General features: G+C 48.8%; 1 protein-coding gene across 2 annotated transcripts in view; it reads left to right on the forward strand.

Moving 5' to 3' along the window:
• Positions 1-501: 501 nt before the first annotated feature.
• The window catches only part of LOC142895432 (protein furry homolog), a 42,293-nt gene continuing 26,756 nt past the window's right edge, over positions 502-16,038 (forward strand). Inside the window, exons 1-7 of one of the 2 annotated variants that reach the window (XM_076036472.1) lie at positions 502-934; positions 10,615-10,814; positions 13,300-13,353; positions 14,707-14,846; positions 14,931-15,021; positions 15,119-15,198; positions 15,819-15,899. In XM_076036472.1, coding sequence (XP_075892587.1) covers positions 718-934; positions 10,615-10,814; positions 13,300-13,353; positions 14,707-14,846; positions 14,931-15,021; positions 15,119-15,198; positions 15,819-15,899 — 863 coding nt within the window. In that variant the 5' untranslated portion in view covers positions 502-717. Of the gene's footprint in view, positions 935-5,316; positions 5,581-10,614; positions 10,815-13,299; positions 13,354-14,706; positions 14,847-14,930; positions 15,022-15,118; positions 15,199-15,818; positions 15,900-16,038 lie in introns of those variants that run through there. The other variant, XM_076036473.1, reaches the window with a different exon arrangement.

Below are 16,038 nucleotides of genomic sequence, written 5' to 3' on the forward strand. Positions count from 1 at the left end.
AGGAAGTCACTAAAGCCAGTGGGAGGACGCCGTGGACTTGTTGGAAACAAACGTTTGCTGTGAAGTGATGGAAGAAGTGCGCACTGGGCAGGATGCATTTGTTCTTTGGACAGTGCCGCTGTATTTTCTCTTCTATTTTTTTTTTTTTTTTAAGGCTCTTGCACGTTTTAGGAATGAATTTCTTTTTGGGACCTCATTAGCAGCGCCAGAGGCACGACATATCTATTTGCACACTGATGGGTTCGACTCCAAGACAAATACAGGATATTTATTCAAGAATGCCTCGTGGGCATACAGTGGGCGGAGATGTTGTGGCTGTCAAGGCTGCCTCCACCCCCTCCTCCTCCTCCTCCTTCTCCTCCACCCTCTCCTTCTTCCACTCACTCATGACTTTGCCCCTCTCTTCTCTCCCTCTTTTTTTTCCCTCTGCTGAAAAAGAGGAGGGGCTGTCCAAGTAATCCAATACCTGCCCAATTCATGAATGTTACTGTAACTTGCTGAACTGCCCTGACAAGTGCAGGGGTTAAAGCACATCAGCAGGCTGAGGCTGACAGCTCTGGCTGCATCTCTGCACGGCAAGATTATTTTCTTTTTTTCAAATACATTTTTTTGCCCCTCCTGTTTGAACGGGAGATTGTTCTGAAGGAGGGAAGAGAAACATTCAGATACTCTTGTTGAGAAATAGGGTGAAGCAGGCGGGAGGCCTCACATGGAAGAATGATAGGAGCAGCGGAGGGCCCGCCGCCGTCCAACGTGTCTTCTGAGGAGAGAGCCGTGAGGGACATGGCTGAGAGTGAGACGGAGTGCTCGGAGGGACTGGACGAGGCCGTCCTGGGGCGCCTTGCCAGCTTGCCCCTGGATCCGTTCCCGCCGCGGGACTTCAGAGGGAAGTTCAAAAAGATGCGGCACAAGAAGAGGCCGACCATTCTCGAATGTAGGTACTGCTGAGACCCGGCAATAGCCGCCGAGTGTCTTTTGTCCTTCTTGTTTGTCAGAAAAGAGCCTTTTCTTGTTTTTGAAGAGAGTTTTGCCCGGCTGTCGCTGCCATCACTCTGTGAAATTCCTCACCTCCCCATTGTATTTGTCATACTTAGATAGGGAACATATGGCTTGTTAATAATGGAGCGAGACACCGGACTGGGTGCATCACACGAGGCTTTGGAATGTAGCTGAGGTCACCTCACTGCCAGTGTTTTTTTGTTTCATTTTTAAATCTCCTTCTCCTCAACGCTGATCGACGAGATATGGCTTCAGATAAATTGGGACATTTTCATCCAAAAATGTAAACAAACCAACTCCAGTGAGTAAATAATCAAATGGGATGGAGTCAGAGGGAGCGCCGGAGCGGGTGAAAGTACTAGCGGGAGGGAGTCAAGTGTTGGAGCTGGATAATCGGGGAGATGGCTGAAGCGGACAGACATACCTCACATTCCTAACCTTCATCAGAGCCTGATAATGCTTCTAATAAGTGGCCAACGTGTCAAAAGCCTTCACCCGGCCGAAAAGCTTCGCCAAAGTGTTTGCTGTCAATGAATCGTCTGCAGTGAGCGTCCGATGGAGTTGGGTTGGGTTGTTTTTTTTTTGGTGACTTTGAGACTTTGCGAGGCTGCCAGCGAGCGGATGGACGGACGGACGGACGTGCCAACCAGGCGATTAAGGGAGTAGGAGCGAACGTTGGCCCGACACCGGTGTTGTCGGAGGGCTGCCAGCGGTTACACCGTTCACTTGTAAGATGGGAGCGATGATGTTGTAAAAAAATTCTTCACAGTTTGCTGCTGTGACGCTAAACGTCAAAGTGACCCCCTTTTTTTTTTGGCACATCCCTCCTGTGATTTACTGTAAGTGCTCATGGAGCTGTCACTTTGATATTTTCACTCTGAAATGTTACAAAAAGGCCCTTGTATCCATAGTGTTTTGGGTACATTTTTTTAATTTTTTAGAATAACGTTCATTTAAAAGGCATATTACTCATTTCTTGGTGGATTATTCCAAATTAATTTGATCAAAAACGTGGTTACAGTCGGCTACCTTTCGCCACTGACTTTTCCCTCTTCGGGAGCCCTGCAGAGAAAAAAAAGAAATCCTGCCGTTTGCTAACCAGGGAATTATATAACCATTTGCCCTATAAGGGGCCCCTGACTGGACAAGTCAGGCCGACTAGATTATGACTGATGAATGACTCGGGGAAGCAAATTGTGTTTGTTCAGTCCTTCAAGAATCCATTTGGGCCGATATCCGCTTTTAGTAATCAAGTGTTTTGCTGCGACCGTAATAGTCCAAGAAATTGCCCATAATTGGTCACATTTGGTGTAATGGTGCCATCTGTACAGTTTAATTTTTTTTCACTCTCTCTCTCTCTCTATTTGTGTGATACGTTGGTAGTTATTATCAGGGTGAGGAGACGTTTCCTGATGGAGCAAAGATGTACAAATAGAAGCGGTGACGTTGTGTCTGTCTTTGATTTTAAAGGGACGACGGGATAAACACATACTGACATGCATTCAAATATATCCCTGATATATCATTTAAATGTGCGATTCTTTGTAATTAGCAAGTAAACTTGCCCATGCAAATAAAACATCAACAACCTAGAAACATGAAAAAAAAACGTAAAACGCAGAAAAGAAGTTAAAGAATGGGAACATTTATAAAAATGTACCTGTCAAAGAGGAACGTTTAGATTTTTTTTTTTTGAAAATGTATATGTAATGTGTGTGTGCGCGCCTGTTTCAACACCCTCATAAACACTGGAACAACTGACAAAAGAACTTTTGTAGTAGCTGTGCTATTTAGGGGTGTCAGAAATGTAAAAAAAACAAAAAAAAACAAAGAGACTGCTGTGAAAAATTGGGAAGGATTTTACATCAACACGCTGTCTGCTGCGTCACAAAGTAATAAAAAAACAATTGTCCTGCATTGACACCAGGAGCAAACAGTCCTCAGGGCACCTGATGTTGTGAAATACGTGTTTGGCAAACACAGCAACCAGTTGCAGCTTCTTCCTCACGCAGTGTATTATGTAATGAAGGTCAAGTGGCTGCCACCGACTGGACAGACAGACAGACAGAGTTCTGATAGGATTATGCTAAGAGCTCGTACAGCCGCTCGAGAAAAAAGGGGGATTGGAGGTTTGCGTTTCAAAAGTCCATATGGTCGGCAACGTGCATCATGCTGCCGGATCTGATGGCGCGGGATGTAAAGAGGAATTTCCACTGATCTGGCAACGCTTCATCTCCTTTGGCAGGGGGCTGAAAACAAGAGCAGAGGAGGGTTTTACTGGCAGTCAGTAATTCATAGTTTTGCATCTCTTGCCTGAGCTGCAGCCGCATGATTTAAAGGTCGCCAGTTCTACATATTCTCGGATCTTCTCCGATATCTTTTTTATCCCAGAGCCCATTAAAAATTGTTCAGTTTGCCAGAAGAAGGCAAAGCTGCCTGTATTTATTGGAAATGGTAACAATTCATCTGAAAAAGCTCCCATTTCTTAAATCGTATTTATTTCGTTAGGTTTCCGACAGCTCTATAAAGGGCCAAGTGCGTAGTACATATTTAGACATTTAGTTATTTACAGCCTCACAGCTGTAGCTTCCTTGCTATTGCTCATAGCAAGCAAACAAGAAATACGCATGGACCCAATACTTGGTCAGGCATCTTGTCCCTAACATAGAAGAGGTATACACCCACAAAAAAAATTGGCTTTAACATTTGCGAGGAGTTTATTAACAGCCCAGAGACGTTTGGTCAAAGGCATTTTTGCACGATATCGTACCTTTTAAAGCAACACACCGTATTTTTTCGGCCATAAAAAATGATTTCTGTGACTCACTGACTTGTAACCGGGAGGATGGCAGCCCTGCCTATGACTCAGTGTGCCTGGATGACGCAGGGCTGGCCTGGTACGGGACTGGACGACTTTGGTCGCCTGCCCAGCACCATGCCAGGAGAACACGCCTGTCCTGTCCTTTACTCCACGACCCTCCCTTGTTTCTTTCACCTCCTCCAAAAACATTTGCTTTGGTCACTTTTGTGTCATTACAAACACGTGGCGTTAGCTAGCTAGCTTTTTCTCGCGGAAGTGTTGTGAGCGTGCAAAATGTTGTAAAACAAGACGTTCTTCAAAAGGGCACTGGGCAGGCAACCGCTGCCGTGAGGTCCTATGCCGGTCATGCGGAGCTGTTGCACTTCTCACCAGTGCAAGTCACAGAATCATAAAAAGGGATTTTTTTTTTCACCCACCCTTTATTTTTTATATAACATTGCTTACAGCAGTGTTTTACAACCACTGTGCCGTGGCACACTAGTGTACCGTGAGATAATGGCAGGTGTGCCGGGAAAAATTATCCAATTTCACTTCAGTGGACTAAAAAAAATAATAACATTCCATTGTGAGTGACTGTGCTTTAAAAGGAATGTGAGCCTATTTTCCTCCCTCACTTCCTCCCAGGAAATCAGCTTTGTGTGCATCTAAACAGTCCCAGGTTTCACACTAATGAGTGTAAATAAATTAAGAGACTATATTGTCATTATCAGGCGAAAAACTGTAATTTTATAATATTTTTTGGATGGTAGTGTGCCATGGCATTTTTTTCAATATGAAAAATGTGCCATGGCTCGAAAAAGGTTGAAGTACACGGGCTTAAAGGATATACAATGCAGCCCAGCGGGGTCGGAGGTCAAAAGACATAGTGGTGGGAAATCTCTCGGATCGCACGAATGCAACAGTTTGAGGGAATTCCTCTAAGTTGTTGCTTGAAGCGGCTGCATTTAGTAAATAAGAAGGTCAGAAGTCGGGCCCGGCTCCCATGCAGACCCCCCCGCCCCATCCCCACCCCCGCTCCCGTGTGCAGTTAATCCCGTCTGCCTGCTGATCACTTGAGCGACTGCTCCTCATCCGCTGCTCTGTCCCAGATGTTGGGCTTCCCGTCACGCTGCCGCTGCTGCCGCTGCAGCGCTACCGTTTCCCCCGCACGTGCGACACAGCGGGGCGATCTTCACCTCCGGCGTCGGCTCGGCTCGGCCGGAGCTGTCATAGAGACGCGCACGCACACGCACGCTCACAAACGGTAGTTATTATTAACGGCGCTGGGCTAAGAGGATTGCTTCCTGTGCTCTCAGCCTCCGCGCAGTTATTTAAAGGGAGCTCGCGCTCGGCGCCCACTGCCTGCCTCGGCCTCAGGGAGGGAGGGAAGAGAGAGAGAGAGAGGCAGAGGGAGGGCGAGAGAGGGAGAGAGAGAGAGAGAGAGAGAGGAGGGCCGATGGCCAAGGACGGGACACGCAGGGAGGGAGGGAGGGAGGGAGGAGGGCTGAAGCGGCTCCAGTGTGTTTCCACCGGGGTCTCGTCAGCGCAGCGTTGAGTGCGTCACGCAGAGGTGACAGCAGGCACTACCTGCTCATCCAGGCTCAGCTCTCCGCCGCTGGAAGGGGTGGGGGGGAACTAGCACCACCGCCACCGCCGCCGCCGCCGTGGTCAGAGCGGGGAGAGGCCCCGCACTCAACAGGAAGCTGCAGCCATGGCCAGCCAGCAGGACTCGGGCTTCTTCGAAATCAGCATCAAATCCCTGCTGAAGTCATGGAGCGGCAGTGAGTAGCAGTCACTCTCCGTCCCTGCTCTGTTGTTGTTGCTGTTGTTGCGTATCGACCTGCTGAAGCTGCAGCTCTGGGGGGGGGGGCTTTGAGCGCTTTGCCTGACTTTACAGCCTCTGTTTCCCCTGCGTGCGTGCGTCCGTCCGTGATGGGGATGTTGCCGCTCGCTGGTGCGCAGCAACTTGGAGGCGTCGCACTTGTGGCAGCACGTTTGTTGGTTTTTCTTTTTTTTTTTCTTTTCCCGGCGTCTCGTAGCAACAGTGTCGGCCTGCGTAACTCTGCAAGTCAGCGACGGGACCTGCAGGACCTGCTGTACTCAGCCGGCGGTGATTCAGCATCTCTATCATTTTTTTTTTTTGAAACGGCGTCGCTTTGCTCTGCAGCCTTCTGCAAGTGTAAATGACCCCCCCACCTCCAACCCCCCCGGTGCAGTCTGAATAGCTCTTATTAAGTGCAAGGACACAGTAATAGGATTAGAGGAGGTTCAGCTCCGGCTCGTATTCTGCCCGAGCTTCGCTGTCTCCCGTCAGGGGGGCGGAGGGTGAAGCTTGGACCACGAGAGGTGGACTGTAAATCAAAAAAAAAAGAAATCACTTCTGCTTGTCAAACAAGGACCAGAAATAAAGTGTTCCAGCCCAAACAGGAAGTGCTCCTCGTCCTCTCCCAGGAAACTCCCAAAAGTTTCATTTGAACGCTTTCAGAATGGTAGCGCGCTGCGGCTGCTCCGCTCCGGCTCCACTCTGGGTGCCACCAGTGCCGCTTGTGTATCGGCCGAATGTAAATAGATACAGCGGAACGCGCTGTCCTTCCGCACGCGCTGGGCCGCTGCTCCGCTATCTCCTGATGATGTTGCATAATCGGCCGAGCGGGGAATCACTTTACCGATAAAAGGCACAGGCTGCCATTGTGCCGCCGGCTGCGTCGGCGCCGACCCGCAGCCGTGCATTTAAGGTTTTTTCTTTTATTGAACATGGGATCTCCAGTTTCTCAAGCAACCCCCCCCCCCACCCCCACCCCGGTTCACACGCGCCTGTTATGTAATGAATCACAAGAGGCCGGGGATGGCGATTAAAAAAATGATAAAAATCTGTAAACAGGAGGCGATCGCGAGCACGTTGGCTGAGAAAACATTGTGTAGCAGGTGGTGGATTATTACACAAGAATCAGACCTCCAGCGCCCGACACTGTTCACAAGCCCGCCCCCGACTCTCTGATGCTGTTTGCGCTGTGAACTGAAAAGTAAACAAAGTCGCTCGGCTCTGCACACTCTGTTTTCCTGTACATTTTATTGGAGGTGCTGCGCTAATGAAAAGGCCTCGACAATCAGCAGGACAGACCTGGTATTGTGCAGCAGCAGCAGCAGCAGCAGGTTTTGGTGTTCACAAACGGCCTGAAGGCCGTTCCACCGGCCAGCCGATCAGAGACGGGGAGCTGAGCAGCAGCCAAGCTACAGCCTCACATGTTGCTTTTCAAGCGTCTGTGATGAACGAAACATAAATTGTCCTTTCGCTCTGTTTTTACGCTCCGCGTCTGCGCCCATGCTGACGCCGTGGAAGGCTCACGCTGTGCGCGCAGGGTTTCATCAGTGCGCTAAACCGCGGCAACCGTGCATGCACTTTAATCTGTGCCGTCTAGCTTTGGGAGACAGATGCGTGCATTTTCACAGGGGCCGTACAGTAAAAGCTCTCTCACAGCAGGGAGCAGTTTACATAATGATGTCAGCTTGCTAAAAAAAAAAAAAAAAGAAAAAAAAAGGAGGGGGTGGGGGTGGTGGTGGTGCTAATGGTCAATATTTTAAGGCCCACATTTTAATCTGCCCTTGACAGAGGGCTGCAGTCGCTCGCTGCAGCCACCGTTCCTCTTGATTTTTTCAATAGAGGCTGAAACAGAGAACTTGTGAAAATGAGGATGTCGTTACTCAGGCTGTCGCTTCCCCATTTCATAAATATTTCAACGAAAATAGCTCTGCTTCCACTCCACTGTGCACCCCCCCTCCATCCCCCCCGCAGATCTCTTTGCTGCAGTTAATGTGAACGCCTTGCGGACAGCAAAGTGTGCAAAGTGAATCTGAAAGCATCTGCGTTGGTTCGCGGGTGAAACGGCCGCTTCCTCTGACCTGGGAACTTCATGATCTCATCCAGCCTGCCAAATATCTTCCCCACTTCTCACGTCTCATTGTGCTCGAGCCCCTCGTAGTTATTTTTGGCCGAGCGGCGGTGCGGTCTCGTTTTTTAGTCTCGGGTCCTAAAATATCATCTATAAATACTGTGCAGCCTCTATTAGTCCGTCAGAAATGCAGAGTCAAGTTTTCTCTCACAGGCAGCGGGACAACGTGCGCCCCCCCCCACAACCACCACCACACGAAGGCCACTGTTGACATTATAGTTTCAGGTCCATTTCAGGAGGTCAGTGGGATGTGACCCTCCCTCCCACTTGCCTGCTGCTGTCTCTGTGGACACATAGAGGGAACCGCGTTCTTCCTCCTGTCTGTTCCTGTGGTAGTGTGTGTGTGTGTGTGTGTATGTGTGTGAGTGAGTGTGAGAGAGAGAGAGAGACACTTGTCGGCCTGTTTGCATTGTTCTCCGTCGGGGCACCGCCATGCTCAGCGTGCTGGAGAGCTCAGCCTGAGCAGATGAGGTCATGCCTACTGTGCCCGGGTTCCTTGTCTGCAGAGTCACATGGCGAGCATCAGCCTTGCAACGGCGCCCCGGGCAGCAGACAGGGTGTGATGCACACACTGGCTGCTTTCTGTAACTCTCCGTGTCTGAACAAAAGGGATTGTTATTATTATGAAAACAAATGGACAGAATCATCATTAAATGATGCATCAGTTTGACTTGGAATGGTTTTCTGTGGTGTTTTGATATCTGATGCTGTATTTTGTTTTTATCATATTATTTATTTTCAAAAAGTCATGAAGGTTTCATATTAAGCTTTAACATTGCTTATGCATAGTTAGCCCACAATTAAAATTTCTGTATTTCACAACTTGATTAGCTCTCTGTTTTAAGTCTCCTACCAAAATATTGGTTCTGTGCTTAAACTGATGCCTGTTGGACTTTTTGCATGTTTGAAAAAGAACTAGAATGATTTTGCCATGATGCAACACAACTGCCTTGTTTGGGGTGTGGTCACTAACCTCCGAGGGATATCACTGCCCTTTGTGACATCACGTAGGGATTGGTTCCAGAGCTGTATGTACTAATGTTCACTCTATGAAAAGAAGCAAAGGATGGATTTTCTTTCTCATTCAGACACATATTGTTAGGAAAACATTGGTATCTGTGTTTGTCATGGAACCTAAAGTTCTGCAGAAAAGGCCCAAACTGAGGTCTTCACCATAATGTTTACACCCTGCTGGTCTGCCCCTCGTGTTTCAGGATCACAGCGATTGCGTAAAAAAGTCAGGGGCTGCCCAGTCAGTATAGTGTGAACACCACCCACCCACCTCCTCCCTGAGGTAAATATAGCCCCACAACTATGCCACCGTAGCATGTTGGATCTGCGGCGCTCCGCAGAGCCTCGGCTAAAAATTCCCGCCTGACCTTCACTCTTGGACAGCGCCGGCTGGTCACAAGGGGAGCGGGGCGCACAGCCGCGCAGCGCGGGGAGAGAGTGTGAGATCCCGCACCACACGCTACTCCCACTTTTATCAACACACACACACTCTCACACACACACACACGCGCCCGCCCGCCCGCCGCTGGCTCAGTGCGCCATGGAAACTACGCCCAGGTGGACGGAGGCAGCCGGAGCACCGGACGTGCAGCCTGTTGGATTTTAACTTGAAGATCTCCGAGCGGCGCAGCCCTGGATAGCGTGTCCTCCTTCCGCACCATGGACGGGACGGCGGTGTGCTGGAGTAAGGCCAGCGTCATCAGCTTCATCAAGGGCCTCGGTAGGTGCCGGGCAGGCAGGCATGTTCTGGGTGTTCCTCAGCTGAAGCCCCGACTCACTGCTGACTGAGGGTTTTACAGCACTTTGTGCCCCAGACTTCCCAGTTTGCAGCCGCTGAACCTCTGTTGCGTGTCTTTTATTTCTGAAGTTGTCATCAATCTGTTGAGACTCAACCTGTTGGATTCTGATTTGACTTGACTTGACTTTGCTAAGAGTAATTGAACAGGATTCCATGTGATGGAATTCTCATGCAACAGATGCAGCAGTATTTGTCTACAGTATATTCGATGTATTAGGAAGCTCTAACCTGACCGCTTTGCTCATAAGGAATTAAAGAGTTGTTTGTTTTTTGCCTGAAAGAAAAAAACACAAAAAGTCTGCAGCCGTGATGCGTGTTTCGTACCCACGCAAGACATTCCTCACGCGCCGAGAGCCGCGCCGGCGGCTTTTCTGTCCCCATAATGTTTATTTATCACGCGCGCGCTCAGACAGTTGCGGTTTCCAGCGTGAGTGACGCCTGCATTCGCGGCAGCTCAGCGGCCGACGTGCAGTTAGAGGTCTAAGACTCGCGGGCGGAGGGAAGCTTTCACGGCTTCTTAATGACATGTTTGTGCACTTTTCTCTGACTATATTTAGGACTTTTTGTGTCTGGACGCCGCCGAGCGTAACCCTCGAGGTAAAGTTTAACTCGGCCTCGGCGCGAGGTGTTTTCCAAAGCCATCCGCGACCGGACCCTGCCCGTAGAACAATACGGGCCGGAGGATGGTGACACGCTCCAGAATTTTTTTTGTTTTTTTCCCCTCTTTTCACAAAGGGTAATGACATCTTTGCTGCGAAATGAAAACACCAGCTGCCGGAGTTTCTCCGCAGCTGAAGGAAAGACAGAGCAGACCCGGGGTGAACGGGTGCCCTTTGGACATTCCCTCTGCAGGAATGTTCAACATGTTGGGAACTTTATGTCCATGTTTGGAAAGTTCTCTGCCGAGCGATGCGTCCTGTCACCGGCTCTGCCGCTGCTCCTCCGCTCTGCCCTGCCAACGTCTGACTTAACGTAACATTTCTTATCTAAACCTTGATTTTTTTCTTTTTGTCACGTTTTTCACCTTTTTTTTCCTTCCCATGCTCCGTCTGCAGCCTCACCCGTGGCCAACGGATACACCAAGCCCCCCATCCCTCCAGTCAGCTGTCCTCAGGGAGAGAAGGGACCCCCAGCCATGATGCCCATCAGCATCGACCCGGAGAGCAAACCGGGGGAGTACATCCTCAAGAGCCTCTTCGCCAACTTCACCACCGTCTCCGAGTGCAAGATCCGCATCATCATGGCCGAGCCTCTGGTGAGTCAGGTTCCCGCTCCTGCTGCTGCTGCTGCGGTAGGGAGTCGATTGCAGGTATTAGTGAGGCCACTCGGGTTGCAATATTGTGCCTCTCAGGCTCAGCGCAGCGCTGGAGCGACTCTGCAGGAAGCACTTGGTTGTTTTGGCAGTAGTTGATAAGAAAAGAACACATTTCCCCCAGTGAATCGAGTTTCCCGCTCGTCTGCTGCCCTGTTAATCACCCTGTGAGGTCACCCCTGACCCAAGAGATGGTGAACAACGATAATAAGGTCAGACAGGAAGCCTGACAGACCGGCCTTAAGAGGTTGCTACAGTAAGTATAGAATGTATGTCAAACAATAATACAAACAACAAGGATATTAACCTTCTGCTGAAAGGATGATAATTACATTGACATAATTAGTATAAGTAACTTAAAGTTCAAGCATTCACTTGCACTAAAATATTAGCAGCACAGGCATTTTTTTTTTATACAGTAATTGTGTCGAGATAAATCTCAAAGGTGGCGACGTCAAAGAGTTTGATTCATCTTTTTGTCCTCTTTCGGTTGTTCCCCTTAAATGAGCTTCAGTCTGCTGAAATGCCACGTTGTCAAAGGTACCAGGAGGAGAAGCACTTCAATTTCTTGAAACAGCTTCGCTGACCTGCTCATAAAACCATTTATAAGTAAACTTGGCAGTAAATTTATCAGCAATGTCTGACTGCCAGGGCCTCACACACACACACACACACACACACACACACACACACACACACACACAGGGATCGGGATAGGGAACGGAGGTGAACTGCCTCGTCATGCTGTCAGAAGAGTCAGCGGCTGCAGTTTTACGTCATGGAAAGAAATCAATATTTCTCTCTGAACTATTTAACTGACAAGATAATTCCCAGAATCCTCATCATTGACGAAATAACAGGAGGCCAAAGAAATATTTCTTGCTGTTTTCTCTCGTGTACTGGATACTGATAAGGAAAAACACCCGCCACACCTGCAAATGGATGCTTTTTCATTTCCCTCCTCTTTCTATTGCGACGGTTCGTCTGGAACCTGAGAATGCGCTGGCCTTTTAACATGAGAGAGACTTTTTCCGTCCGTCGGGGGACACAGCCCGGAGCATCTGTCATTATTAATTGTGTTGACAGACAGTCAGGCAGACATGGTGGGGCCGCTGTGTGCCAGTGTGTCCACCACTCACCACCTGCTTCAACGGACGCATTAATACCTGTCAAGTGAAAGTCAACTAAAAATGACCAGCTTTAAAAACAGCACAGCCAACTTCCATCTCAGCCTCAACCAACCAACCTGAGCCAAGGGCTCCGAGCCTGTGATTTATAAGAAGCTGTTTGTCATCGACCTCGCTCAGCGGGGACGTGTTAATTACCGCAGGGAGAGAGGACAAGCCCTCTGTGCTCGGTGGCTCCCCCCGGAGAGGCAGGGGGAGGACGCGTCTTTGTTTTTCCCTCTCCGTGGAGAACCGGTTGGCTCCTTTGTTGTGTGTCTGTGTGTGTGAGTGTTGGCACACAGCCGTCTCTCCTGCTCATTCTTATCGTGCAGGTGCATTTGCTCCACCAAACTCCATCATTTGAAGCCATCAGCAGTCAGAGAGTCACGCCAGGCTTGGATCGGAAGCGAGAAAATAAAGCGTTAAAGTGGCAGAAGTGTTGTTTGGTTGAGCGCCAATTGACCAATTGTCACATTACATTTTTTTAGATCCAGTAGCTAGTATTACACTACAGTAAAAATATTGCGTGTGATGTCTCATAATAAATTGTTTGTTGTTGTGAATAATAGGTAATATGTAGAAGCTAAAGATTTATTTGGAGGACTCAGTATTTGTTTTTTCTTTCGTGGAATGTGTTTTTTTCTCAGAGGAGACTCAGAAGTTCCTCTGTTGTGGTTTCTCCCTGGAATTTCTTGGCAATACTAATGACATTTCTCTGTATTTACTGCTTTGCACAATTTGGCTGGATAGTGTTGTAAGATGTCCTCACAGCTGCACAAAAATGTCTTAATGTACCGCATAATAAGCCATCATGTCAAATGTTGGGCCAGTATGATTTCAAAAATCCATCTATTTGACGCATATATTACACATGTATAACACATATATTACACATCCGGCCATGACTTGCCCTGACTTTCCATCCTGATAGTCGTCCTTACACTTTACCCAGGCTGTCCTCCCCCAGAGACATTCAGTTCCTGATGATGGACGGCTTTTCTAATGAGAGTCGTCAAAGACGCCTCATCTGTAATTTCCGACCCTGCCCGACGTCCATCTGGGCGACGTCTCTCCCATTAGCCGGGGTCCTGATGAGCCCCCATTTTTAAAATACCCCGCACGCTCCTCGGACAGGGCGGGCAAAGTTATGAGCTCAAGACGAAAACTGTGGTGAACAGTGTGGCAGTTTGGATTTCAGCAGATCAGAAAAAGCCTGAGAAAGCTGTAACCTGACGCCCTTCTTGGTATTGCTGTTTTTGCAGGAGAAGCCATTAACAAAGTCTCTGCAGAGAGGAGAGGATCCACAGTTTGACCAAGTAAGTTTTTTCAAAAGATTCCTCGGAGATGATTCTGCATCGGGTCTATTTCCAATCCCCGCAGTTCACCATATTTTACTCTGCAGTGTCCAAGTGATAAACCTCACATCCCAGATGGATGCTGTCCTAAATTCTTTGGATTGATATCCAATCCAGCCGATAAGAAGCCCATTAAAGTGTGCCCATTAAAGTGTTGCAAAAAAAGGGAGGGAACTTGGAAGCTGATGTGGCTCACATTCAACCGGACTAATTCCGAGTCAAACTAGTTTAACCAAGTAGCCACAAGAGTCCTGCTGGTCCACTAGATACACGCTACCGCCTTTTGGCCGGCCGTCAGGCATCGCAATGTTCTACTAAACTTGTGCCAAAACCAATCATGAGTCAAGTAAAAAACATGTGGCAGGCAGAGAAAAAGAGTTCAGCCCCGTTATTTGTTGTTCTAATGGGGAAATGCCAACCAGTTCCGATAAAGCAGCTGCTGCTCCTGCAGCATCCACCCTAATCTCTTTAGCAGGAGCGAGACTCGCGGTGGCTTCCTGTTTTCCGCTCCGCCTTCGACTTGGGTTTCTATGGGCAGCTGGCAGCATTTCGCTATGCTAGGAGCTAGGAGAAGCTGATTGGTTATGTAATCCACGGAGGAATGAAGACAGATAGAAAATTGCTCTCTGTTGGAGGCTGACAAGATGGATGTGTCAAGGTTTAAAATATCGAAGCTGCCCTGCAATGGTCGGCAAATGATCTTCCTCTGGCCATCAAGGCAGGTTTTCACCTGGTCTGGGTTCGAAAAACCACTGCTCACATCCCAGAAAGGTCCCTCACATCCAGTCAAGGTCCGAGGGAGGTGGAGGGGAGGTGAGGGCAGGGAGGGTATTTACCTTGAGAGCCGCCTCTAGGTGTGCCCAGCAGGTCTGCGGCTCTGCAGAGAGGGCCCTTTCACCGCCACAGGGGTGTGTTTGTGCTGCTGCGTGAGGCCATTCAGGAGCCGCACAGTGGCGGGATTCTTCTCCGGCCTCGCGCTGAATGAAGGGCTCACTGTGTTCTGGCCTGACCGGCCAAACTCTCCTCCCTTCCTGTGTGCCCTGCCCATCCCGCCCTGTTCCTTCCTCTTTCCTTTTTTTCACCTCCCCGGTCTCCCAAAAAAAAAAAAAAACGAGGGAGGGCTGCTGCTCTGTGCATTTAGGCATCACTACCGCTGAGTTAATGAGTCCTCTTGTGCCGTTCGGGGCTTTTTTTGTTGTCGAAACTCCTGCACAAACAAACAAAGGAAACACCGATGGCTATCTCTCGCTTTGGTATGTTAATTGCACAACATGCTTTGGTCTTGTCTCCCCACCACCCACCCACCCTCCATAGCTGATAAGCACCATGAGCTCTCTGGCGGAGTACTGTCTCCCCTCCATCCTGCGCACTCTCTTCGACTGGTACAAGAGGCAAAACGGGCTGGAGGAGGAGCTGCACGAGTACCGACCCAGGGCCAACACCAAGTCCAAGAAGTGAGGCAAAGTGTTCAAAAACGCAACATCCACAGAAGGTGCAAAAATAGAAAAGCTCACATTGTGTCCCCTCTGTCCAAACAGCGACGAGCAGCAGAAAGATTACCTACTTGAAAGGAGGGACTTGGCCATCGACTTCATCTTCGCCCTGGTGCTCATAGATGTTCTGAAACAGGTGACTGGGCTGCGACCGTCTCCTCACTTGATGTTGTTACTTTCGGGTTCTCTTTTGTTAAACCCTCCTCTCCTTGTTCTCCTCTCTTCACAACTAGATGCCTCTTCACCCGGTCCTTGACAGCCTGGTCAATGAGGTCATTAACTTAGCCTTCAAGCACTTTAAATACAAGGAGGGGTAAGTTCTTCTGCTTATATACATTACATTATTCTCTTCTTCGTAACAGTTCAACAATACGACGTGGTTCAAGTGACCCAATTCAGACTGTTTTTCTCCCCGAGCGCTGCAGATTGGAATTGTAAATGAATGCATGATGAACAGACTTGTGCTGTAGGGCTGTCACACAACCAGACTTTTTTCTGCTTCTCAGGAAGCCTGTGTCTCGTTTATTTGCTCAGTCTTAAGCATAAATCTGTCCCCCAGAACGATCGAAATAAATATATAAACAATTCCGCCCAAATAAAACTCTACATAACCCTTCATATTTCTCTAAAACACACATTTTGCTGTCTTCTACAACCATCCGTGCTGTCCAGCAGCAGGGCTGCTGCTCTAGCCGGTTGCTAGCTATGCTGTTTACACGGTCCGCCTCTGGTTTATTTCCTTCTCTGAATTGGTTGCCAGATCGCGTCTTCACATGTGAACTGTTTAAAGTACGAGAAACCTAGCTTTTAAAAGTACATGAAAGCACACCTGGTCAGAATTCTCCCTCCTGATAGACCCTCGGGAGATGAATGCATTTTTTTTTCTGATTCCGACCAGTCGTTTAACGTAAAATCCAACTGTGTGTGCCGCAGGTATCACGGTCCCAACACTGGCAACATGCACACTGTAGCAGACCTCTACGCAGAGATCATCGGCGTCCTGGCCCAGTCCAAGTAAGTGCGCAAGAGACCTGAGAGCTGTCACCGCCGAGTTCGTGTCAGTGTTTTTGTCTTCTTTCCACCTTCATTAGCCGTTAAATCCCCCCTTTCTGCTCTGTTTGGCCACGTCACTTCATCACTCGGTGCCTGGCTA

This window comes from Nelusetta ayraudi, unplaced genomic scaffold, assembly GCF_046127955.1.
Source record: "Nelusetta ayraudi isolate G7.1 ecotype Tasmania unplaced genomic scaffold, CSIRO-AGI_Nayr_v1 ptg000048l, whole genome shotgun sequence".
Classification (NCBI taxonomy): Eukaryota; Metazoa; Chordata; class Actinopteri; order Tetraodontiformes; family Monacanthidae; genus Nelusetta; species Nelusetta ayraudi.